The following is a 27,717-nucleotide window of genomic DNA, read 5'->3' as shown; positions in this document are numbered from 1 at the left end:
AGGAGGCACGTGCCGTTGCTTATGAGTTTGATATGAAATTGACAATGTCGTCATGGGTAAAATAGCGAAAAACAGATTATCATTGGTCATCTAAACTCGATTGCTTTTCTCGCTGTCACCGTTCCGCCTCAAGCGAGGAAGTCAATATTGTTGAGTTGATCAATGATTATCTATAAATATCCACACTTGAAAACGAGTTGATAGTTGTCACACTGACAACAACCATATATTTTCATTTTTATATAATATATTTATGATAAAGTATATGCCTTTGACATTGTTGGTAAAAAAGCTCACAAGTTGTTTTCTTTTTTATCAAAAGGATAATTGTTTGTATACAGCGGTAAGATTCGTGATTCTTTAATCTGTTTGAAAATTAACGTTATTATGAGAGAAATACTGATGTACATGCTCGTAGTTGCTCGTAGTTGCGTTGGTGATATATAATCTACTCATAGCTCTTTTATGTTGATTTTTTAATCAGTATTTATAAAAAGTGTTTAACATATAAAGGTTAAAAATTTGTAAACGTTAGCTTTAATTTTCAAAACATTCGGAACTGTTTTCCTAAAAAGAAAAGTACTTTGCGTATGCCTTTGGTTCTCAATGCTCTTCAACTTAGTACTTAGTTTTTGCCTTTTTAAACTTCTTTGGACTCGAGCGTTACTGGGGGAGTCTTTTGTAGACGAAACGCGCGTCTGGCGTAAAAACAAAATTCAGTCCCGGTATCTATAATGAGTTTATTTACAACCACTGGTTCGATGCCACTGCTGGTGGAGTTCCCAGAGGGTATCACCAGCCCAGTAATCCGCACTTCTGTGTTGACATGAGTAATCATTGATATGGTCATATTTATAAAATATCTGTTTATGAAATTATAAAGCTTTTCTACCTGATATCCTGGTATCTAAGATGAGTTTAATTGACAACATTTATAAAAAAAAGTGTTGAAATTGTCGAAATCAGCTTTAGGGTTGTCTATTATCTATGATTTATGGGAGGTGTTTCCGTATAACTTAAATTATAGAAATAATCAGATCAAGCAAACACAATGAGGTTTAATATATGGTCAATATAATTTAACCTTGGAGTAAAGTCTGTAGGCTTACACACATGAGATATTGAGATCAAACAACATACAAGAATACATTTTAAAACATTTTTTTTAGTTTCTTTTACGATTTTTATTTTTTATTGCCCTCTATACATTTTGTCTTTAAACAATTTTAATCACAAGTTGCGTTGGAACTATTCCACGCAGTATGTTAACATACAGAAACTTCAAATATTCATAGTTTTCGTAACATACGTATCACGCCGTAGAATGTTGCACAATGAAACACAAGAAAAGCATTATCTCCAGCTAACCAATTTCATCAATACCACTTCTGATTTTCTGTACTAAAAAATGATTAAATTTATTATCATAAGTTTGATTTAGATCAACAGAACTACACGGACATGATTTTGTTCAATCTGAATTGATATGGAGAGAGACTGAAACGAATATGGCATAGAAGAAGACATTTATTTTTCTGTGACAATCACTTACCGATGATCAAATATACACTCTACACTCTGACAATTGTTAGCACATATGTGATCAGCATACAAACGGCACATTTGTTAACATTTCAGATGTTACCAATGGTAAACAAACAGTACCTTAATTATGAATTGTAAGAGTGACATGCATCCAAGATTCATACACGTTTCCAGTTTTAAATAATTATCATACATATCAAAGGTACTCATCAAGTAAATTGTAAGTCTAATTGGTTATAAGAGTTATTTTAAGTACCCATGACCATTCGCATGGCAGTTTGTTCCATGGTATAATTGGTATAGTGACATAAATTCCTTGGCCTCCTGGACCAGCTTTCCAGATAAATTTGTCTGGGTAACCGAGCATGCTGACTTCTGTCTGCTCTGATGGAATTGGTGCTCCTAATTTCAGAACTGTGTCTTCAGGCCATGAAAGAAGAAAAACATAAACCACAGTTCCTTCCTTCTCCAATTTTCGTTTCGTGTACCTGTAAAACCAACATCGGTTTAACAGATCCTTGAAATATTCAATAAGATAAAAAGCTTTATATTGCATATGGTGTAGCATTCCACTATTTTGGATATTACGATCACGTGTTTTTAAATGTTATTTTACGTATCCAAAGCCTTGTTTCTATTTCTATGTTTATTGACGTTATGGTTCTATTGATATGTATATTAGTTGTCGATTTAAAAAAAACATCTTGTTTAAAAAGAAGGACGAAAGATACCAGATGGACAGTCAAACTCATAAGTCGAAAATAAACACAAACAAACAAACAATAGTACACATGACACAACATAGATAACTAAATAATAAATAACACGAACCCTTCCAAAAACTAGGGGTGATCTCAGGTGATCTCATGAAGGGTAAGCAGATACTGCTCCACATGTGGCACCCGTCGTGTTGCTCATGTTATAAAATAATCTGATAAATAGTGTACTTCGGTAGGTCACATTCATTAAAGGGTAGGGGATTGTAGTTACGACGTAAGGACCATATCTGATATCATCTGTGAAACGATTATTCCATAACAGTCAACCAAATCATGAGGGCGTCCGTAAATTTACGAAGGTATGATTTCAACTGCGGGGACAACAACATATTTTTCATGGAGGTATGATAAGTGTTTTGCAACATTTGGGTCTTTAAAGATTGACGTAGCATGGGCATTGATAGACTTAAGACTAATGACGACATGACGTCAAACATAAAAACATTGGAGAAATCGCCGCAGCAGACAAAGAGAAAATTGTAGAGCCATGGTGTAGTGGTTAGTGCATCGGACTACTAACACAAAGGTTCCTGGTTCGATTCCCGTTTGGGATGAAAATTTCAGAAACTCAATTTTCGGCTCTCCCTTGACACCATCTGCGAGTATGGTCTTGAGGAAACGATGATAGTCCGTCGGAAAGGGACGATAAATGGCTGACCCGTGTTAAGAGAGAGCCACATCTCTTGCACGTTAAAGACACCCTTGTAGATTTCGAAAAAGAGTAGGCTAATGCCGCTACAAGACAGCACTCGCACCCGCAAAGTGGAAAGGGATTAATATAAGTTGCAAAACTTGTTTCCCAATCCACTATAAATAAATATGTTTAAACTAAACTAAAGAGAAAATTTTCAAGTTTATCAGGAGATTTCAAGAATTTATGTTAAATACAGACACTAAGAATACAAGGAAGCTGATGAAACAACTTATTAAGTTGTTCAAAGAATATGGAAATTTTCAATTTCATATTAAACTTCTTGCAAAATACAATTTACTATATAGACACTCGTACTTCGTCCTCGGCCAAATATAATCTGAACAGGTCCATATATAACGTATTGACCTATAAAACACAAGAAAAGCATTTTCTATAAGTCGATTGTGTTGCTTTTTTTTAAAATCGTATTATCTGATTTCTACGATCAATCGAGTACCAGAAAAGGACGAACAAACCAGCATAAATAATATTTGAAATTATCTAGAGGTTTGTATAGTAAAAGAAGAGATGAATGCTAGGACCGTATTACATTTACATTAATACGTCTTGTCAATTTGTATTAATGTGCAAGATTTATAACCATTTATTGTTTGTAAACCTTTTACAGTTTCGTGTAGTGCAACTTAAAAGATATCATACCAAGTATTTATGATTACTGTGTCATTCTGGTGACTCCATGGAACTGTACTGTAAACTGCCTCTCCATTAACCTTCAACCATTGGCCGAACTGACGAAGTCTTTCTTCAAATATTGGCATGATTTTGCCAAATTTTGTTGGTCCTACATTCATCAGCATATTACCGCCACAACTATGACATAACAAGCAAGAATATTATTATTAAATAGATAAACTACCGCCTAAATATCATCATTAAATGATGTAACTAGGTATTAAGTGTTGATGTTGATACAATGAATATTTTTTGAGAACTTGTGATGTCAAAGTAGAATATGGGTCAGGCCAACGACTTTTAAGTCTGATGAGCCATTAATCTAGTAAAAAACTCACTAAGCTGAAATATCCTACCAACATGAACATCTCCATATTATAGTTAGAAAAATGCACAAACTTCCATGTCGATATGATTAACTATGCATGAAGCGTTGGGATAACAAAGAAGGCGGTTGAAAAAAACAACATATTTTAAACATGTTTATTGATTTAAAACCTTCAATTTCCCTTGGATTTTATATTACCAATACTTTTAATATTACATGTTCAAAGTTAATGCTTGGAACTCTTTATAATGACCAGAGTCCAGACAAGTTTTTGAATGTATCTTGAATCTAATGCTTACATTTCTTTTCCATGAGGATATTTTACTTACCTTATTGTCGATGCAAAGGTTGAAATGATTTCATGAATAGTCAGAAAGTCTCCAACAACAGCATTTCTTCGGTACCCCCAGGCATACCTATCTATAGTCATACAATTTTCCCATTTGAATTTCTGTAAAACACCTGAAAGTTGAAATAGAAATCATTTGCACCTGTATCATTGGATATAACCACGGTGCTTAATATTTCATTACCTATGATTTTAAACATATTATGAATAAGATTAAAACACAGTAATTACTACAACTGTATTACTGTCTGGTCAGATCTGTTATATATTACAACTGACAAATGTGATAAGTACTTTATGCAAGAACCTCAACATAACAACGAGAATAAAAATAAATGTACCCATTCCTAAACATGCCATTTACCTACAAATTTAATTATTGACCACACGAGAAATTGTATAGACACAATGAAAGTCAGTGGGAACAAGGTTTTTGGTACTTATTATGTTGAAGATGTAATTGAACCAAAGCCTGCATTTATATATTAAACTTCTTTGTGCACGTTGGTTCATACTTTACGAATCCAAACGGTAATTTCGACAAAAAAAATTGTAGTGAATTGTATAAACCTGGCACTCAACTTTCTGGTTGCAATCCGAACGATATTTACTATTAGATAAGTATTTAGGACACAATGTGTTATTTTTTGATAAATATCTTTTTTTGTTTTGCATGAGTTTCACTTTGTTTTTTTCATAATAGTTCTAAATGATTCAGTGTCTTAGGTTTTTTCTTAAGTTTCAGAACGATTAATACTATATTCTTTGCACGTTTTGTTACCTTTTCGGTAATAACGGGTTCCCCCAGGTTGGCGCTGTGCAATGTATTTATTCACTAACCTGGATTGAACTTATCTGTACAGGTTTTGTAGCTACCATGTTTGCATTTACAATCTTGGCCAAATCGGTCATTTGTCACAACCGTGTCCTTTACTGGACTATAAGTAAACGAATTGAAAAGAGGTCACAAGATAAAAAAAATGTAAAGACACTTATGGTACCAACCATACAGACACTTTCGGTTCCTTCAAAGAAAAGCAACAACTAGCAACACACGAATCAGCCTTGATACAGGCACACAATATGGTATGATGAAACAATAGTTAAAACCGCCTTATCTGAATCTGCCGAATGACATATTGTTGTAAACTTCTACGTCATTTGGTTTCTGGAGGAGATTTGGCTTATGGTCAATCATTTTATTTCTTATTTTTATATCGAAGTGCGCACACACGTTTTTTGCCGACCTCGAAAAGTACAAAAAAATCACTGTAGTTGTATATACAATGTATTTGTGCTGACAAATGTTAATCTTGTATTGTTGGTTTTTTTTTATTATAGTTCATATAAAATTTTGGAGTTTAGTATGACGTCCAATTTCATTGAACTAGTACACATTTTGTTTATGGGCCAACCAAAATCCGACGCCGGTTGCGGGGTTTTGTCCTACCGAAAAGGTAAACATAGCCTTAAACTATCAACTATGTTTGTAATGTAAAACCAATTAATTAAAAAAATTATCATGGCTGATTGAGCTGTCTTCGTGTAATTCGTAAAGCCCTTAGTCCATACTATTTCCTACATATGATAATACTTTGGATAATGTTATGGTATAAATTCATATCGACGCATATTAAATACGCTTATACAGAACGGGGAAAGTTTTACAAAACAATTTATATACCTAACCAGATTTCTAAGTAGTGTTGCAAAAATAATGGTTTACAATTAGAATAAAAGTGTAAAAGTATATTGTACAGTTACCTTTCATTGAACAACCAAGCAAGAAATTCTTTTGAAGTCCAGTACGAAGAAGATCCTAAATCATCAACCATATCAGCCCATACAATTTCTGGTTTATATTTACTTACTAGTTCATAAAGGTCAGGCATGGTTTTTGTCTAAAATAGCAAGCAAATACCAAATTGATACTACAATTTAAAACAATTCAACAAAAGGAAATCATAAACAGAAATATCGACTTTAATTAACAAAACTTTATATAGCATAATTTGATGTTTTTACTCTTAACATGATGAGTGGATAATATTTCCACTGTGCTAAGGTATAAGAACAACAGATATGCCAATAATGAAACATTTTTATGATACCAAGATTTCAGTATGTGTTTGGATGGATAGCTCACTGGTATTACATATTTTTTTACTAATCAACCTACTTATTTAATAAATATTATATGAAGCATAAAGTGTACTCTGGACCGTTTCTGTTTATAGAATTTTACCTTTACAAAATTCTGAGTTGTGAAGTTTGATGCCTTATCTTGCATATACAGTGGATGAAGCCACTCTGAAAGACAGTAGTATGTTCCAAACTTTATATCCGTTCTGTTTCGTATTGCTGCAGCCAGATCACCTAAAACAATTAATAAAGACTTTAGATATCGATCGTTTGTCAGTGTTACATTTAACTATCTAACTTTAGTCTAAGAGCATACACCTTCGGCGCTGGGTGTTGACATTTCTAGGCTTTAAAGTTTATTAGTCTATGTGTATGATACCAACAGGTTTCAGTACGTGACTTAACAGAATTAAACAAGCAAATATAAAGTTTCTCGTCATCAGCATGGAGAAAATGTAAATGCATTTTTTGCAAAATGTGAAAGTTTTAAAAACTAACAAAGTTTGAATTATAAAGAGCATATAATATAATGGAATCATTTATCAACGAAAATACTCTTTAAATCAAATTTTATTCATCGCTTTATATTGCCTGAAGAAAATTTTGATACTAGATTGCAAATAAACATAGATCATTTTGCTTTTAAACAGTGCATAAGAAACAATCTTACAACGTATGTGCTTTGTCGTTGTAATATTTATCGCCCTCTAGCAAATTCACTTATGAGTCAGACCGCAAATAATACGAAATCATAATTATTTCATTATATATAGAATTAAAGCCAGTATATAAAAAAAAACTTTTTTAAAGATATATTTCTTGTTATTCAATACACTTGATTTTACCTACCAACAAGATCCCTGTTTGGTCCAACTGCTTTTGCATTCCAGTTAAAAGAATGAGAGGACGGCCAGTTGGGAAATCCTTCACCATGTTTACTGGTAAGAACAACATATCTAAAAAAAATATTCAAACCTAAAAATTATAGTAAAAAACGATTATGACATACGTCAACCAACGAAAGTCACTAAACTACCTTCATTTGGTACAGAGATATAACTAATCTGTTGAGTAATAATGTTTATAAACGCTCAACTACCCATTAACCTAGTACGGTGGTGTGTCAGCACACTATTGGCAACAACTAACTTAAAGGGCCTTACTCGACAGACAGATTCTAGGCACACAAAAGAAAAGACATAAGACAAAATAGCGATTTACGAGGTTTTTCAGTAACTAAAAGCAAGTAAAAATAAATAGACCACGTTTTCAGAATAAATACCAATCATTACACGTCCAAATGCTGTAGTGTAAATCTTACGTTACAAGCATTCTCTTGTGACCTGTTCCCATTGCTTAAAATATATCTTCAAATTCTTACCCAGCTCCCGATGCTTTAAATATGTCTGCCCACTCGTCTGGATTAAAAAATTCTGCTGTGAAATCTTTTGCAAAGTCAGCATAGGTAAAATCAGGTGGGTAATTCTTTTTCATAAAATCTGCAATATCTGGAGATGGGTTGCTCGACTTCCACAACGGCCAAAACCATGCTCCATGGAAACTTGGAACAGAAAATACTCCCCAATGAATGAAAATTCCAAATTTGGCTTCGTCATACCATGTTGGTAACGGTCGTGTATCCAAAGATGCCCAATCAGGAGTATATTTTGCATTACTATAGTGTATCCCAATGCAACAAATGAACAGCAACAAGTACTGTTTTGCCATGTTTACAATTTAAAGCTCACATGATTTATCACATGACCATAGGCCTTTCGTGTTTACTACCTTGTCATTAGAAAATCGACAGAGCGTTGAATTTGTTATATCTCAATCACTGTCGATAAATATTTGATATTTTTACATTTCCTTATTGATCTATGCAACAGCTCGCATGACAGTTGAAGACATTTCTAATTAAATTGTTAGAAGCAACCAACCTAAAGCAATCATAAAGTCATTGAATGAAAGAAGTTGTCAATGATTACTTTTTTAATGTAGCAACCAAACATCTTGAAAGAAGGGGAAATACTTTCTAGTTAAATCCTCCTTTGGTTGACAAAATAAGCAAATTATTTATTGAGTTCTAATATAATGTTATGTCATACAAAAGGTATAATTATATTATTGATGAGGTATTTCCATATACCTATAGATTATCGTTAATTATCTCAACGAGACTGATATTCTCGCTTGAGTTGACACAGCGAAAGTGAGAAAAGCAATCGAGTTGAGATGACCAATGATAAATGAATTTTCCCGCGTTTCAACTAGTAATAGCGGGAAAATGTCTGTATTAACGGTTTGTAAATAAAGTATTGTCCAATCAGGATTTGTTTGTAATCAAAATTGATTACAGGTAAAAGGTATACATGTAAATGTATCTCACTTTCTAGCCGTCCTTTGAAGTGTCCACATCAAAATGGACGCCGAACTTCAAGAGCAGATCAGAATTCAAGTCTCGAATATTCTGACGGTAAACCAAAATGACATGATGAACCAAATGCGTTCGATTATATCCAGTGAAATGGGACAGATGCATGTGCAACAACAACAGCTTGCAGAAACACAGGTTTCCAAGATAGAAGCTACCTTGACGGATGGACCCAAATTCAAGAAACGAGGGAATTAAGAGCAATTTAAGCAAAACGTGAATGTGCTCAGCAAAATGAAAGAAGCAGACAGTATATTGGACGGTAACAATCCAACGCCAGATACCGTATGCAAAGCCAAGGAGAAGGTAGCGGAAGGTATTTCTTTAATGAACTATAGACAAAAGTTAATACGTATTGCTGATTCATCCGAGCTGGGCTGGCGAGTTGTACATGAATATGAAACCAACCCGCTTGCAGATGATTCTGAGGATGAAAGGAAATTGTACAAGGCTGAACACAGAGCGGAAAGAAAGGTGAAAGCTGATAAGACAAAGAAAGCTAGACGAGTGCATCCCTACGTACAACCAGCAGAACAAGCAGTTACTAGTATGACAAGAAAACCAGGCAGATGTTTTAAATGTGGTGTAAAAGGTCATTGGAAACAGGAATGTCCTAAGAAACAGCAAAGAAAAAATGATAAGGAATAGGTTTGAGAGACAAAATTAAGGATGATGTTAAAGAAGCCGGAGTAGACGAGGAATCTGAACTTTTCAAGTATGCAGAACATATGTCCAGTTATATTGTGAACAGTAGAAATGATATTACAGCAAAATCGTACTTTTAAGCATTTAAACGTTGGGAAACATTTATTAAAAAACATGGTTTTCAAGCTTTACCAGCAAAGCCGGTTCATATAGCTTTATTTATAACTTACTTGCTTGACACTGGTGCTACATGTAACACTATTAATTCTGCTATATATAGTATAAAATGGGTGCATGAAATGAGTAATTTTGCAGATCCAACTAAAAATTCATATTTACATTCATTACAAGAATCTGCCAAGAGAGTGGCTACTGTTAAGAAACACAAGAAGGACCCCGTTTCATTAGATATGTTATTGAAATTGTGTAGCATGTTTTCAGATAGCCAAGATTTACTTGTGGTTCGTGATTTAACAATGATTTTACTGTCTTTTGCTGGGTTTTTGCGTTTCGCTGAGATTAGCTCTCTTTTGTGTAAAAATGTTGAAGTTAAATCAGATTATTTAATTTTGTATATAGAGAAGAGTAAGACTGACCAGTATCGTGATGGTAATGAGGTTTTAATTTCCAAGGGGGATACCATTGCTTGTCCATATGAGATGTTTTTGAAATATGTAAATCTTTCAGGTGTCAATTTGGAATCAAATTTTTTACTGTTTAGACCTAATTTTCGTTCTAAAAGTATTTGTAAACTTATATATAAAAACAAAAAGCTTAGTTATACTACAGCCAGAGAAAGCATTATTTCTAGACTGAAACTAGTTTCAAAAGACCTGAAGCTTGGATTGCATTCAATGCGGTCAGGTGGTGAAAAGGTATAAGGAAAAGGTATAAATTGGTACCTTTAATTTTATTATAAGTGTAGTTTTTGATTAGGAATGAAAGTTCATTATCAACGCAGGTTCTCGTGTTTTCCCTATGAGACGGTCTGTCGAAAGATACTTTTGCTGTATAACACAGGTTTCCAGAGCCTTTATGACCATCAAAGAAAATATGGTTTTATCTCTGGTTTTTCCTGGGCGTGTCTTGGCCGTTGGTACGGGGAAGAACTTTCTTAAGTTAGTTGTAATGATCAATGATTATAAAATGAGTGGATGTTTACTTAAACAATGTTTATCATATTTATTACATGTTGTATATCTAAAATAAAATCCGGCGTCCAGCGTACTTGACGGGCTAGTCGGCAAAATTAAATTCGAATTTGAACTGTATAGAGTTAACCAATTCTGAGAACATGAAGTGCCAATTCTACCTTTATATAAAATCATACTGACTATGAAAAATAAATGAAAACAATACAAAAAAACATACCCTCCACCAAAAATTAACTATAACAAAAAGCGCAAAAGTTAAGGTAAAATTAATTAGAAATGCGCATTAACAACATAAAGTATAGTTTATAATAATCTATATACAAGAGAGGCGAAAGAGAAAAAAGGGGTATTCAAACTCGTTCGTCGAAATAAACAGACAGCATCGTGAAAAACAGTAAAGATCAAACAGTAAACAAAACACCACTTATGAAACTAAAACATATGCAATATCAATCCAAAAAAAAACGAATTCTTCTCCACATAAGACACATGTTGCTTTATTAAGTACAACCCGGTGAAAAGTTAAATAGCTGTGATAGCTTGAGTACCAAGTATGCAAACATCATGAAATATCATATTTACCACGGGCTAGTCGGCAAAATTAATATTGTTCTTAATTTGTATATTAATTATGGTAAACGTACATAGTGTTTATGTAAAATATGGTGTAGGCCGGTTAGTAGGTAATAGAGTAAATACATGAATTTTCCCGCGTTTCGACTAGTAATAGCGGGAAAATGTCTGTATTAACGGTTTGTAAATAAGGCATTGTCCAATCAGGATTTGTTAGAAATCAAAATTGATTACAGGTAAAAGGTATACATGTAAATGTATCTCACTTTCTAGCCGTCCTTTGAAGTGTACATATCAAAATTACATTTTTGATAATAGTTTTCAATATATCAAAGCTGTGGGAGTATTGTATATTTTTTATTCTTTTAATTTTCAATTTCGAAATGTTATATAGATTATAAGCTTTGGATTTCAAATATTTTGGCCACGAGCATAACTGAAGAGACATGTATTGTCGAAATGCGCATCTGGTGCAAGAAAATTGGTACCTTTAATTTTATTATAAGTGTAGTTTTTGATTAGGAATGAAAGTTCATTAACAACGCAGGTTCTCGTGTTGTCCCTATGAGACGGTCTGTCGAAAGATACTTTTGCTGTATAACACAGGTTTCCAGAGCCTTTATGACCATCAAAGAAAATATGGTTTTATCTCTGGTTTTTCCTGGGCGTGCCTTGGCCGTTGGTACGGGGAAGAACTTTCTTAAGTTAGTTGTAATGATCAATGGTTATAAAATGAGTGGATGTTTACTTAAACAATGTTTATCATATTTATTACATGTTGTATATCTAAAATAAAATCCGGCGTCCAGCGTATTTGACGGGCTAGTCGGCAAAATTAATATTGTTCTTAATTTGTATATTAATTATGGTAAACGTACATAGTGTTTATGTACAATATGGTGTAGGCCGGTTAGTAGGTAATAGAGTAAATACTCTGTTTATCGCTATTTTACCTATGACGACGTTTTTAATTTCAATATCAATTTCGTTAGCAACGCCACGTGACCTCATTCACAATGTTCACTAGTAAGAACAACATATATGACAAAAAAGACATTTTAAATTCGAATTTGAACTGTATAGAGTTAACCAATTCTGAGAACATGAAGTGCCAATTCTACCTTTATATAAAATCATACTGACTATGAAAAATAAATGAAAACAATACAAAAAAACATACCCTCCACCAAAAATTAACTATAACAAAAAGCGCAAAAGTTAAGGTAAAATTAATTAGAAATGCGCATTAACAACATAAAGTATAGTTTATAATAATCTATATACAAGAGAGGCGAAAGATAACAAAGGGGTATTCAAACTCGTTCGTCGAAATAAACAGACAGCATCGTGAAAAACAGTAAAGATCAAACAGTAAACAAAACACCACTTATGAAACTAAAACATATGCAATATCAATCCAAAAAAAACGAATTCTTCTCCACATAAGACACATGTTGCTTTATTAAGTACAACCCGGTGAAAAGTTAAATAGCTGTGATAGCTTGAGTACCAAGCATGCAAACATCATGAAATATCATATTTACCAATATTCTGCATAGAAAGAATATGGACTTGATTAAAGACATGACATCGATTAAAATGTTCACCAAAGAAAAAATATTAAGGATGAACGCATATACATTTTTGGATAACAAACTTTGAATTGGAAGCAATACAACCTACAACCTGTTTAAAGTTAAATATAATAATGGATTAAATTATGACTGATGCAACCATTACACTATAGGCTTTGAACAGGAAAATAAAGAATGTTCAAGGTGTTGAGGTGCTCAAACAACCAATAACCATAAACTCCACCGTCTAAAAAAATCTACTTTTTAGAGCATGTCTTACCAGATTGATACTAAGCACATACAAAACTCTCAAAGAGATAAAGTACTTGAGTGACTGAAGGCCTGTAAAAATAAATAGACCACGTTAATCAGACTTATTTGTAAGCGATGACACCTCAAAAGGTTTAAGTGTAAAATAACCATACGGAGTTTTCTGTGTAGTTATACGTATTGACAGGATGAAGGACTATAACGGGTAAAAACTTGATAGTAATACTTGTTTAGTTATGAACAAAATCATGTTTCCATCTATGATGGACATTACTATAATGATAATTCGTTTATGGCAGAATATGCTTAAGTTGACACATTTATCCTATTCCGATTTCACATCACCAGCCCAGTAGCCAGTACTTCGGTACTGGCATGAAAATAGGGATTTGTTTGTGTTATTAAAATTTGTTGTTACAAATTATTATAAATTATTATAAATTAAAGAATGTATCTCCCTCATGCAAAGCTCTGCTTCCTTTCACGGATTCGGCTATACTTTTTGGACCTTTTGGATTATAGCTCTTCATCTTTTATATAAGCTTTGGATTTTAAATATTTTAGCCACGAGCATCACTGAAGAGACATGTATTGTCGAAATGCGCATCTGGTGCAAGAAAATTGGTACCGTTAATTTTATTTATCAAGATTGAAATAGTAGCAGCACTGCAGCATTGTGTTGCTGAAGATAACAATTAAGTGTATTACAAATTAAGTGAATATTTTTTAGCCTATTTCTCTTTTTCGCCTTCGGTCCCCTTTGTCCATTGTTATCTAGTTTGTACATCCAAGCAATATCTCATTATTGTCGTTCCTAAGTCGTCCGTACAAAATTATCTGAGCGTATTTCATTGTAATATGTTTAAGGGCAATGCACAACGCGAAAAGAAGCTTGCATAATCCTTAAAATTCATTTTCCGCTATGGTGATGTTGAACGAATATATCCCCTTGGATTGGAAATGAACGATAAAATTATGTACGTATAATATATTGACTTACTAGTATATCTAGACATTTACAATGAGGATTGGTTGAGAACAAAACATATGATGTCAGCTTCCAAATAGTGAACTTTCTATATCTGTGCTCCTGCATATGATTAATATATCTCCTAGACCCAGAGTTTGCATTTCCTATCATGATTTCCTTGAGGGTTTCCTTTTTTAAAGAAGTTATAAAACCAAGAGTTCAAAAGGGAGTTTTTAAAAATCATCTCTTCGAAATTTTACAGACGAGATCACGAGTTGGTTGATGGTTATTGAATATCTGTTTCGCAGATGACGACGAATATGTTTTAACTATCGTGACCACAATCATGTCATCTTTTCTTCGAATGTAATCTACCAAATAAGACTTTTCACCGGGTGTACTAACATGAGCAACATGAACAGGATCGGTCTACCCGTCAGTTGTACCTTAGAAAATCCTCGCCATTTAATGAGATTTGTGTTGCTCAGTCTAAAGTTTTCTGAGTTGAACTAGTATTTTGTATAATGTTGTAAATCTTTTGATATGTTTCCCCGTGGCATTTTCAGTTACCATGACTTCGAGTATCTCTCTGGTATATTTCGTTTCTATTTCAAGAAACCAAGAACTGTACTAAATAACAATTTTTTCTGCTGCTTTAATAAAGGCAACAGTAGTATACCGCTGTTCAAAATACATAAATCGATAGAGAAAAAACAAATCCGTGTTACAAACTAAAACTGAGGAAAACGTATCAAATATAAGAGAACTACGACTCAGCACCGAAATGTTAAAAAAACATGAAGAGGGGTGGGCTTTATAATCTCCATGGAAACAATACTTGCAAATTTGCATACCAAATATCATTGATTTAACATTAGAAGTTCATCTTAAACTGATCTAATCACAAACTAATAGATGTACACTAAGACAAGTTTCAAAGTCATTATTAGACTGTGACTGAGGGGAGAGGCCTAATATTCTCCATGGAAATGAGATGTACCAATGCTTATACAACTGAATACCATTTAATTGGCCTACCACAAATGGTTTTCCTTAGACTGACATAATCACAAACTTATACTGGCATAAACACTAAAAATGTTTCGTAAACTGACGTTTTTATTAAACTAATAATGCTGATTTGCGAAGAACATTTATCAAATATGTAATTAAAATATAACTGAAAAAGAAATAAGTACATTTGGACCATATATGTTCACCAATACTGACAAACATTCATTAAGCACATATACAAGTGATAAAATATGCATGGACGGTTATAGATAGACACATGAATATATATATAAACTGAAACTCAAATGCATGCTTAGCTTTAATCAAACATAATAATAAACTGTCTTTTTCTTTAATTTTTTTCAGATTTATTTATATTAGATTCTTATTCAGTGATCAAAGAGTTTGCTTTAAATATTGAAGAATCCATGCAAAGGAATGTATGAAAATCAATGTTATCAGGACAATGAACTCAAACTGAATGGCAAACACAAACATGTTTCTACAACATAATTATCTGTACAAGTTTGTTGTGAAACTGCCGAATGAAAGAGTAATATAAAAAATGCGTTCCTCTACAAAGTTTGAAAACAAAATATGTTGTATAATCTTCTCTTCTATTGATAAGTTAATTTGTGTCTCGTATCTTTCAAATTATTTTTTATCAGACATATTTAATGACTTGTTTCATAAACTGAGGTAGTCTGATATTTGTGACACGATTACACATATCCATATCAATAGCCTACACATACTTTTAAAAGTCTAATTTGATATATGCGTTAGTCTAAGTACCCATGCCCATTCACATGGTAGTTTGTTCCATGGTATAATTGGTATAGTGACATAAATTCCTTGACCACCGGGGCCAGCTTTCCAATCAAATTTATCTGGGTAACCGAGCATGCTGACTTCTGTCTGTTGTGATGTGATTGGTGCTCCTAATTTGAAAACTGTGTCTTCAGGCCATGAAAGGAGAAATACATACACCACAGTTCCTTCATTCTCCATATGTCGTTTAGTATACCTGTAAACAAAACATCATTTTTGATGAGACTGTTATTAAAGTGAAAGGGTTAGCACTATAGAACCAGGTATAATCTACCACTTTCTACATTTGAAAATGCCTGTACCAAGTCAGGAATATGACAGTTCTTGCCCATTCGTTTTTGATGCGTTTTGTTATTTGATTTTGCCATGTGATTATGGACTTTCCAAATTGATTTTCCTCTGAGTTCAGTATTTTTGTGATTTTACTTTTTATAGATCTTTTCAATTAGAGAGCTTAGAAAGAGATTACTAGCAATCATTTTACTAGTATTTAACTATTTCTTTCGCATGCAATTACTATTATTAAATTGTGATTTCATTATTTTAAATTAAATTTCTACAATTTTGTTCAATAATTTTGGTGCCAGGACATTAGAAACAAACCAGTATGAATGATAATTTTCATTAATCTCGAGATTTATTTAAGAAAGTGAGGTCAATATGTCTTACAAACTTGTATTTAATTTATTATAGCTGAATAACCATTCGATTCCTTATTTTTTCTCTCTTTGTATTCCTTCTTCAATTTCGTGTTATATAATTAGTTGATTGTCATACCATGTATATTTAGTGACTGTATCATTCTGGTGGCTCCATGGAACCGTACTGTAAACCCCTTCTCCATTAACCTTCAACCATTGGCCAAACTGACGGAGTCTTTCTTCAAATATTGGCATGATTTTGCCGTATTTGGTTGGTCCTACATTCATCAGCATGTTACCACCACAGCTACAATAAAAAGTAAGAATCTTGTTTCAAAATAAATTTCTTCCTTGATGTTATCATCAAAGATTAACGTTACCCCATATGATTTGATATAATTTTAATAAATATTTTATTTAATAGTTGCAATGGCCAGGTAGGAACTGGACAGGGCAAACATTTGTTTGATTATAAATAGCCATTTTTGGAAAGAACGGTTAGAAATGTAGGAGTTGAGATATCAAGGTCAGTGCAGGACATGACCATCATTTCTTTGTCGAAAGGAGCATTATTCATATATTAAACCAAATGTTACTCTGCATTTTATGATTTAAAAATGAACTAAATATCATGTTGATGTTGAAATCTATGTACGATGAGTTGTGATGACAAAGTAGAGGTGTGTCTAGACAAAAATGTTCTCATTCAAAAATGCATGCCTCTGGAAAAACTAAAAAGACTATAGCATCTTTACTGAATACCAGCTGTATATTTCAATGTAACATCATACCAAGTTTCATGTTGACACAATAAAACAAGAGGCTCTAAAGAACATGTGTTGCTCACCTGCATTTTCAATAATTTTGTAAAAGGAAAAGGGCATTAGAAAAGGGGCATTAGAAAAGAGGCATTATCTCTGTATAACTGTTGGTTACTTGCCTGATTGTGGATGCAAATGTTGAAATGATTTGATGAATAGTCAGATAGGCTTCGAGGTTAGCATTTCTGCGATATCCCCATGATCCTTTGTCTATTGTCATACAATTCTCCCATTTGAATTTCTGTAAAACACCTAAAAGTTGAAAAGAAGAATATCTAAAAATGACAGGGTTTATTGAATATAAATACGGTGCTTAATATTTAGTTATTCTTATTTATATAGTATTAGTAAGATGGAACCACATAAACTACTAAAACTATTCTACTTTCCCCTCAGATCAGTTATTGAATACAGATGACAAGCATAATTAGATGCAAAGTACCTCAATATAATTTAGAGAATACAATGAAAAGCGCTGACGTATGTCTAGCCATACCATTTAACTGGCTTGGAAGGAGCATATTATTTATATACAATAATGGATGCAACAACCAAACGAGAAATTGTAAAGTTACAATGACACTCGATGGTAGTAACATTTAAACCACAGCTGCTGGTAACATACAGAGAACAGGGTAGATAAGAAACTTATTGTGACATTTTGTTATCAATTGACAAATGAAGGTCATCAATTTAAACCACTTTTACCATATATTGGTATCCACTAACCTGGATTGAATTTATCTGTACAGGTTTTGTAGCTACCATGTTTGCATTTACAATCTGGACCCCATCGGTCATTTGTAACAACAGTGTATTTTACTGGGCTGAAAGTAAACGAGTAGAAATGATAAAACAGCAATCATTACCCCAAACACCAACGAACAACTCATCATTCATATAGTCTGATATTTTTGTTTAGATTGCGATGATATAATAGGTCAAAGTAAGCTTTTCTCATTGTGAAACACCAAACAATACTTAGGTTTTACCAAAAAAATACATAATATATAACACACAACGCAGCAGACCAACGTATCAAAACGGATTGAGCTGACTATGTGTTATTTTAAAAAAATAAATCTTTCACTTCCATCGGACGAATCTGTTTTAACATCCTGCACAGCCACACTACGCCCCCTCTGTATAGGTTATGCAGCCGAAAGAGAGCAATTAAAGAAATCATGTGTGTATTGCTAAGAAGCCCAATATGTCGGTTTTTATAGTATAAAAGTAGACGTCAATTTCTTGTTGTGTCTTTTCTAACGAAGACTAAGTAGAAAAAACATAACTGTCACAACTTCAGATTATAAAGGCTTTGTAACTCTGTCTCAAATACTGGTTATGATATTACAGATATATTCTGTCTTATGTATAAAAAGATTATATATATTTTCATGGCTTGAATTGAATCGTTGCATTTATAAAATGAATATACAGAAATAGAATAATTTCCACAATAAGTTTTAATAACCAAAGTGAAAACAGTAAAACAAAAGAAAACAAGCGTAAAAAAGGTATCAACCAATCGGCTGTAAGGGCAAATGAAATGATTTCCAATTACCTTTCATTAAACAACCAAGCCAGAAATTCTTTAGCAGTCCAGTATGAGGAAGGTCCCATATCATCAACCATATCAGCCCATACAATGTCGGGTTTATAATTACGTACTAGTTCATACAGGTCTGGCATGGTTTTTGTCTAAAAGAACATTACACATCATTTTGATAAAACTATTATTTCGTAAATAAATTCTTATTTTAACGAAATAAAAGAATGGTCGACATGTAGTATGTTGTTTCTACATTAGAAAATGGTTGACATGTAGTATGTTGTTTCTACATTAGAAAATGGTTGACATGTAGTATGTTGTTTTTACATTAGAAAATGGTTGACATGTAGTATGTTGTTTCTACATTAGAAAATGGTTGACATGTAGTATGTTGTTTCTGCATTGGAAAATGGTTGACATGTAGTATGTTGTTTCTGCATTAGAAAATGGTTGACATGTAGTATGTTGTTACTACATTAGAAAATGGTTGACATGTAGTATGTTGTTTCTACATTAGAAAATGGTTGACATGTAGTATGTTGTTTCTACATTAGAAAATGGTTGACATGTAGTATGTTGTTTCTACATTAGAAAATGGTTGACATGTAGTATGTTGTTTTTACATTAGAAAATGGTTGACATGTAGTATGTTGTTTCTACATTAGAAAATGACTGCACCAAGTCAGGAATATGACAGTTGCTTTCCATTCGTATGTTGTGTTTGAACTTTTGATTTTGCCATTTGATAAGTGACTTTCCTATTGGGATTTTCCGAAGAGTTCAGTATTTTTATTTTACATTTTGCCTGATTGTTATCGAACCAAGTTTAAACTTATTGCGATGGAAAGTTTGCTCTTCGAAATTCAACATTATTCGATCTAGCTATCAAGATGCTTTGTATGCACTCGGGGATATGTAAATGTTATTAATTTGAATAAACTTTCATATATAAAACGCGTATTTTATTGTAAGTATTATATGAAACAGTTTTATCCAAAACAATACTGGACCTAATACTATACCTTAACATAGTTCTGGGTTGTGAAGTTTGATGCCTTATCTTTAAGATAGAGTGGATTAAGCCATTCTGAAAGACAGTAGTATGTTCCAAATTTTATATCCGTTCTGTTTCGTATTGCTGCAGCCAGATCGCCTGAAAACAAATAAAGACTTCAAATATAATGCTTATGGCAGAGTTAGCCTCTAAATCTCTAACGCTGGAGTTTATATATTCAACACTGGGGTTTACATCTCTAGACTCATAATCATATGTTCATGATACCAACAAGGTTCCAAACGTATACATACAGAAAACAAAACAAAATCTAGAATTTCGTAATCAGTATCGAACAAATTGATGTAAATTGTTAGTAACGTAATATGCGTTCTTTGGAAGAATAGAAAATACAATTCGAGAATCTCTTACTAGTATGGGTATTATACACAAAGATGTTATAGCAGTAGAAAACCCAGAATTGTATAACAAAATGCAGGATTAAATGGATGAAAATACAACTACAACACAAAGTCATATTCAATAACCTAAATTCGGCAAATACCAACTAGAGTGAACATCTTCCTCGACATATTGCTTGCTACAAATCAGGCACTGATCAAATCAATAACAAATATTCGGTAACCATGATATGATAATAGCAATATCAGAGAAGACGGCCATGCAAATGCAACTCCAAAGGCAAACGATCTTGGACAAACACAAAAACCAAACACAAACCATCAAAATGCATTACTGATCAACAGAAACCCTGACACAAACTGTGAGTGATTTCAGGTTCTCCGGGATGGCCAGTGGATTGTGCTTCACGTGTTGCAACCGTCGGGTTGCTCATGCAGGTCAACACCGATGCAAGCCCATCTCAGTATGTTACATTCTGTGAAAAAAGGACGTGAATGCAGTTCCTACAGTTGGAACATATCCGTCGTCACTTGTGAAACAGATATTACTAAACAGTCAACCAACTCCTTATTGTGTCCGTTATAGTTACGACAGGGTGATTTCAACTTCATCACTTTGAACCGTTAGTTAAATATCTTCCTAGTGAACAAAACCTCTTCACCAAAGAAATCATGATAGGAAATGCAAGCCCTTGAATATCGCATCAACTGGGAGATATCTACTCAGATTTAGGCGTTGATTGAATATTGCATATAGAAATGGAAAATCACAATTTAGAAGCTCAAATACTTCAGAGATTTGTTTTCAATCGACCCTCAATGCCAATGTCTGGATGTTAGTGAAGATATTGGAAGGACTTAACTGTATCTGTTGTATTTGTTATCTCGAGTATGACGGGATAAATGGAATCAACATAGTCATTATATTAACAAGATACTTGTATCTGCGTTGGCCACTCTTTTTATGAAACAAAACGGAAGTCTTAACATACAAATTTAATTATAAGATCATATGAATAAAGGCAACAGTAGTATACCGCTGTTTAAAACTCATAAATCCATGGACAAAAATCAAAATCGGGGTAACAAACTAAAACCGAGGGAAACGCATTATATATAAGAGGAGAACAACGACATAACACTAAAATGTAACACACACAGAAACGGACCGAACATCAGACAAAATCCCACGAGAATAACAAATATAACATCAAAACCAAATACATGAATTTTGGATAGACAAGTACCGTGCCACATCTTATCGCAATGTGAATTTACACTCAAAAATAAGAGAAAACAAACGACACAACGTTAAAATGTAATACACACAGAAACGAACTATAATATAACAATGGCCATATTCCTGACTTGGTACAGGGCATTTTTAAAAGAAAAAAATGGTGGGTTGAACCTGGTTGTGTGGCATGCCAAACCACGCACTTTTATGGCCATGTGAAATATAACATCAAAATGACAACACAACACCACAGGACTACAATATAAATAAATTGGAGAACACAACTGACAAAGAATCACACGAACAACAGCCAACAAAAGACAAGTTCTAAATTTTAATACGCCAGAAGTGCATTTTGTCACACAAGACCTACTAGTGACGCCCAGATACAAAAGTTTGAAAGCCGAAACAAGCACAAAGTTGAACAGCATCGAAGACCAAAAGATCAAAAAAGTTGTGCCAAAAACGGCAAAGGTTTTGTGTCAAAACATTTATCAACTATTTCACAAATACCCATTAAATCAGAAATTTATCCAGTGCTGTGTTGCTTCTGAAGAAAATCTGATAAAAGATTGCAAGGGTTCAATTGCATGTTTTGTTAAAATTTGAAATTAGAGGTCGATTCGTATTAGATCCAATAAGGGCAACAGAAGTTAACTGCTGTTCAATAGTCATAAATCAATTACTAGTAGGCCTAAACAAATCCTAGTCAAAAACCAAAACTAAAAGAAACGCGTCAATAATTAAAAAAAAGCAAGGACACAACATAAACCCTGAACTGCTACAAAAAACAAACGCCAAAGACAGACTTTTGTATTGAAAAAAGTACAAATCTCGACGACCAACTGGCAAGTCTTAATTGCCAAAACAGTTATTTAAAGACACTTATATGGAGGTCACAGACATAGATCAGATATTCGAAAACTAAAAGTCACGTTTTCTGGTTATACTATAAAAACATTTTTTACCCACCAACAAGATCCCTGTTTGGTCCCACTGCTTTTGCATTCCAGTTAAATGAATGAGAAGATGGCCAGTTAGGAAATCCTTCACCATGTTTACTGGTCAGAACTACATATCTGAAAATATTTTAAAAAAAAACAAGACATTTATAATTTGAATTAAGACACTGTATCAAGCAATTTTATCAACATTAGTGCCAATTCTGTCTTATTGAAATACAGGAAGAAAATTATTTAATCTGTACAAACCCCTTATAGAACTAGCCTGACTCGTCAGAATTACGCACTAAAAGAATTATGAACGCAAAATATCGATCTAAGAGTATATGCAGTTACTGAAGGCTAGTAAAAATAAAATCTCCGGGCCACGTTTTTGAAACTTGTTTAATAATTACAACACCTCCAGATAGGCTTTTAGTGTACAGTCAACACTAGCATAGTTTTTGTGCAATAATAAAGAAAACTTTTTAATTCGTAAACTTTTCTGTATATTTGAAATTCATATGTGTTTCTTTATTGTACATAAGAAACCATATAACCTTTTATAAAACAAATCTTCACCGTTTAACAATTATTAACGAAAATTACAACTGGCCTTAAAAATCATTCTCACCCTGCTCCAGATGCTTTAAATATGTCTGCCCATTCGTCTGGATTGAAGAATTCAGCTGTAAAATCTTTAGCAAAGTCAGCATAGGTAAAATCAGGTGGGTAATTTCTTTTCATGAAGTCTGCAATATCTTGAGGTGGGTGCTTTGACTTCCATAGTGGCCAAAACCATTCTGAATGGAAACTTGGAACAGAAAATACTCCCCAATGAACGAAAATTCCAAATTTGGCCTCGTCATACCATTTAGGTAACGGTCTTGTATCCAAAGAGGCCCAATCAGGAGTATATTTGGCACAACTGTACTGTAATCCTATACAGCAAATAAGAATCAACAACCACTGTTTCGCCATGTTTACAAATTAATGGTTCATGATACAAAACCACATGATATGTCACATGTATAGTACTTATTTTATTGTACTACCTGTAACCATAATTGACATAAAAAAAATCGATGAAGCATAACTTTGGTTATGGTTCAATCACCGTCGTTAAGTTATACAACACGGAAAATGTCAATTTACATTTAAATACTTAAACAAAGATATAATATAATAAGTATTTATATAAATATTCGATAAATTATTGAATTTTGCAAGTTTCGTTTCAACAGTTCGATATAAAAATACAGACAATGACTTTTCTATATTAAAACAAGTGGGAAATAAGCTGCATGTTTTCAGTAAAAATGTATGTTAAAGAGTAGTTGAAAAACATTTAAAAGATATATAAAGGTTTGTGTAGTCAAATCAGGTGTAATGACGTAGAAAAATTTGTTAACTATTTGCTGAAATTTATTCATAGCAATATGCCTGGAATATGCACATAATAGACTTAAAATTTCCATAAATTGATACATTCAGTGTCAAATTATTTCGAGTATAAAATATCCAGATTTCACGATCTATTGAGAACTTGGCACATATATTTTTGAAATTGATATTAAGTTGCGAATTTTAAATGACTGGTCGAAACTTCTGATAGGAAAGGAAGAATACAATTTTGATTGTAAGGTGTGCATGATCAACTGCAAGTGTCATTTGAACTTGACCTCGTTTTCACGGTTAAATGGTTTAAGTTTTTGTGTTTTGCTCTTATTTTGCATACTTTATGATAAAGGTCAACTATATTTGATGTCTGGGATTATTTTATGATGTGCATGTCAGTGCATTGCTACGTCTTTTGAAACATAAAATCAATGGTCAGTAAAGTAGGCGAAACATTTCAGCATGTGCACTCGACTTGTTACAGATCGGGTACATTCCACATAATAATTGGTATACACAGAAACATTATTAAACATATTTCCTAATGTTTGGGCTCATGGGTGAGCTTAAATGCTTTTATTGACGCACAGGGAGCCTTCATTTATTTCTTATTTTCTGATATCAAAAATTCGAATTTATCAACAAATCGATTTCCTGATATCAAGAAACGAATTTTTGATATCAGGAATTCGAATTGTTGATATCAGAAAATATGCTTTATTTCGCCGCATATAGATATGTACTAGTGAAAAAAAGTTTGATTTGTTCTATGAATGAAACTTACTGATGACTTTCATTAATATCGATACTTATTAACTTTCAAAGGTACCAGGATTATAATTCAATTCGCCAGATCACGGGTAGTAAGGTCGTCATATCGAGGAACGTTTAGTACAGTGATTTTGTCATAATTTGGATAAGTTTGACATGGTTAATTTATGTTTCTTCCCCAAACTATTGCCTCAGTTCTAGTCACACGAGCAGATAAAAAGCAAATAAGATGCTTGAATCTGTATTGGAGGTCAAACGATCTATATTGGAATTGTTGTTTCTCGAAATTAACGCAGAATAAGCAAGATATCGGAATTGCTATGGTTTGGTTAAGCGTTTGGTTAAGAGTCGAGAAAATCGTCATGGTTTTGGTCAAGATTGTCATGGTTTAGATCGAAATAAATATATATGTGTTCCACTTTAATACTGAAAATTTGACTGATATCGCCTGTTATTGAACGAAGATACACTATATATTAACTGCCTGAGAAGAAAAATGCCTGTTTAACCAAATTTAGTGGGTGTAATCGTCAAAGCGTAAATTAAACATGTGATGTTACTTTTCGTAAGTTTTCTACAATATAAATTTAAAAGTCACTGCTCTTTTAAACTAGCTTTCGATATAATTTTCCAAAAAAAAAGACAAAGCGTTGCTTCTGTTTCACATATAGCCTAATCTTTTCTCCATATGTCCATGCTTGATTCTGCCGGGGATATCATGAGCAGCATCACTAGTCAAATAGCTAAAGGCTACTCAAAAATGGCAGCCAGTCAAAAAGTAATTCTTATTTTTCATTTTCTTTTCTAGAAAACTATACATTTGTTGGTTTTTCTTTATTTTAAATTTTGAACCAGTTTAAGATGAATAAAAGGAGATGTGGGGTTATAGGTCCATGATACAGTAACCAACTTCAAAACTAACCAAAAGATATTAAGAGGACATCATAAGTCTTTAACCATTTACGAAACCCAATATTTACGCGTGACATGGACAACATTTTTAAAACTTATTGGTTTTAAAACTATAACAGGTGAAATTTCAATAAAAAGTACTTTCAAAGTTTGAATTTAAAATATGAAGGATTACAAAATCTTTGTAATATTGTATAAATGCAACGTTTTCATTTAATATTGTATAAATGCATCATTCATTTTTTTACATATATAAAAAACCGTAACTTTTCTCGTTTGAATTGTTGAATACATTGTCTTATCGGGGCTTTTTATAGCTGACTATGTGGTATGGGCTTTGCTCATTGTTGAAGGTCGTACGGTGACCTATAATTCTTAATGTTTATGTCATTTTGGTCTTTTGGGGATAGTTGTCTTCTCGGCAATCATATCACATCTTCTTTTTGATCACGCGTATTGTATCATTAAACTATTTCAAATATTTTACTTTTTATGTAATATAGTTTCTATACTATCTGAAAAAAAACTCCTGCTATCTAATTTTAAGTATGAGGAGGTATATCATTAAATGTGATTGAATAAAAGATTGAAAATCAAAGAAACACGTGTTATATTGTCTGCTACATGTACATTTAAACTGTTAATTTTGACCATGCTAGACAAGAAATCATCGTTTGTAATAGGACAGAACGCATTATAAGATGGACGAAGATGAAACAGATGGTAAGTTTGTTGATATATATCACAAGTACACTTCATTTGAACTTCTTAGAACATTCAATGATACTTTTATGCTATCTATATTTGCCGTTTATCATTTTTGATTATTTGATTTTCAATTTACTAGGTAATGTCAAATGTAAGATGACGCAGGAAATACATAAATGAGACAGCAAACCAACAACACAAACATATGAATTCTTCAACAATATATAAATTAAATAGGCCAACCTCTGTATCTGCCTGTTTCTATAAAATGGGTAAATAAATTTGACAGAGACAACCAGAGATCCGAAACCATCAAACTATTCTCAGTAAAGCGTAACATAGTAAGGTATGGCATAGGACAACTTGTCACGTCACTAGGTTCTGAACATTTTTGGTAAGTCGCAACTTCGGAATTCAGTAAATATGTTTTTGAAATTAAATGTGTAAAACCCTTCGTTTCACAATAGTTAGCACTTATGAATGCCTGTTTGGTGTCTGTGATGAAAACTTATATTTTCATGATTTCGTAGTTTATAACTTATTTTCAATTTGTGTAACTAAATATGTTAAACATAAAAACAACGCAGTCAAATTCAGAATTGTTTTTTTTTTATTTTGTTATTTATTTACATGATATTAAGGCTCCAAATTTACACAAATGCATTGAATTGGACTCATACAATTTATCAGAGGCAATTGCATATATTGCTCCTTTAGACGGGTCATTTGAAGTTGTTGGTGATACTGATTAATTTCTAGCATTCATAAAGTTTAAATGATATATTATCTCATTTTCAAGATAATGACATTTTTAGAGATCATAACATGCTCTTTTATGGCACTGACGAATCCTTGAGAACCATGTGCAAATCCATCATATGGGTTCACGATTACACTTTTACGTTTAGCAGTAGATCTTCGGGGTTGGTCAAACATTGCATGGCTGTTGATCTAAATTAACGTAGTATTGTTTAATTAGTTCTTTAGGATTCAAGTTTATAATATGACTACGGCAATAAAAGATTTAAAAATTAAGAAACAAATATTGAAAAATTGGATCCTCTCAATATTGATTCATATAATGCTTTTCAATGAAACTACAGTGTTAAATATATATCGTTATTTATTGCTAGACATAATTCAAAGTTGCTCACAATTCCATTCTGAAATTTAAAAGAAGCTATCTTAAAATCTTGACTTTTTATCATTTGTTATTTGTTTGAAACTAGGTCCCACTAAATATCAGTACTTTATTTGTGTTTTTAGTGATTTTGTTACTTGATTTTCTTGCATGTTTAAACCCAATCTGGTGAGTTTTACATGTG

At 32.8% G+C, this 27,717-nt stretch overlaps 2 protein-coding genes across 2 annotated transcripts; both read right to left on the bottom strand.

Annotated features, from left to right (window-relative positions):
- Positions 1 to 1,511: 1,511 nt before the first annotated feature.
- LOC134712748 (alpha-L-fucosidase-like) lies at positions 1,512 to 8,377 on the bottom strand. Its single transcript, XM_063574599.1, has 8 exons — positions 7,912 to 8,377; positions 7,380 to 7,486; positions 6,634 to 6,764; positions 6,153 to 6,289; positions 5,229 to 5,326; positions 4,369 to 4,501; positions 3,679 to 3,849; positions 1,512 to 2,033 (listed from the first exon to the last, which is right to left on the bottom strand). The coding sequence occupies exons 1-8, from the start codon at positions 8,256 to 8,258 to the stop codon at positions 1,772 to 1,774; spliced, it is 1,386 nt and encodes a 461-aa protein (XP_063430669.1). The 5' UTR covers positions 8,259 to 8,377; the 3' UTR covers positions 1,512 to 1,771.
- A 6,996-nt stretch (positions 8,378 to 15,373) lies between these two features.
- LOC134712743 (alpha-L-fucosidase-like) lies at positions 15,374 to 23,620 on the bottom strand. The gene is made up of 8 exons (XM_063574586.1): positions 23,238 to 23,620; positions 22,635 to 22,741; positions 20,032 to 20,162; positions 19,022 to 19,158; positions 18,187 to 18,284; positions 17,577 to 17,709; positions 16,773 to 16,943; positions 15,374 to 16,191 (listed from the first exon to the last, which is right to left on the bottom strand). The coding sequence occupies exons 1-8, from the start codon at positions 23,582 to 23,584 to the stop codon at positions 15,930 to 15,932; spliced, it is 1,386 nt and encodes a 461-aa protein (XP_063430656.1). The 5' UTR covers positions 23,585 to 23,620; the 3' UTR covers positions 15,374 to 15,929.
- Positions 23,621 to 27,717: the final 4,097 nt, after the last annotated feature.

The sequence above is a fragment of the Mytilus trossulus genome, chromosome 1 (genome assembly GCF_036588685.1).
Source record: "Mytilus trossulus isolate FHL-02 chromosome 1, PNRI_Mtr1.1.1.hap1, whole genome shotgun sequence".
NCBI lineage: Eukaryota > Metazoa > Mollusca > Bivalvia > Mytilida > Mytilidae > Mytilus > Mytilus trossulus.
Note: the sequence above shows the minus strand (reverse complement) of the source record. Positions and strands in the feature narration are given on the sequence as shown.

What these genes read in the sequence shown, in the direction of transcription:
- LOC134712748 (XM_063574599.1), bottom strand. Translation starts at nt 8,258, where the DNA reads ATGGCAAAACAGTACTTGTTGCTGTTCATTTGTTGCATTGGGATACAC. An exon ending in TACAGATAAGTTCAATCCAG is followed by an intron (nt 4,502 to 5,228) that starts GTTAGTGAATAA and finishes TTCAACTTTCAG; the next exon opens with GTGTTTTACAGAAATTCAAA. An exon ending in ACAGTAATCATAAATACTTG is followed by an intron (nt 2,034 to 3,678) that starts GTATGATATCTT and finishes TTGGTTTTACAG; the next exon opens with GTACACGAAACGAAAATTGG.
- LOC134712743 (XM_063574586.1), bottom strand. Translation starts at nt 23,584, where the DNA reads ATGGCGAAACAGTGGTTGTTGATTCTTATTTGCTGTATAGGATTACAG. An exon ending in TTTAAAGCATCTGGAGCAGG is followed by an intron (nt 22,742 to 23,237) that starts GTGAGAATGATT and finishes AAATATTTTCAG; the next exon opens with ATATGTAGTTCTGACCAGTA. An exon ending in GCTTGGTTGTTTAATGAAAG is followed by an intron (nt 18,285 to 19,021) that starts GTAATTGGAAAT and finishes GTTTACTTTCAG; the next exon opens with CCCAGTAAAATACACTGTTG.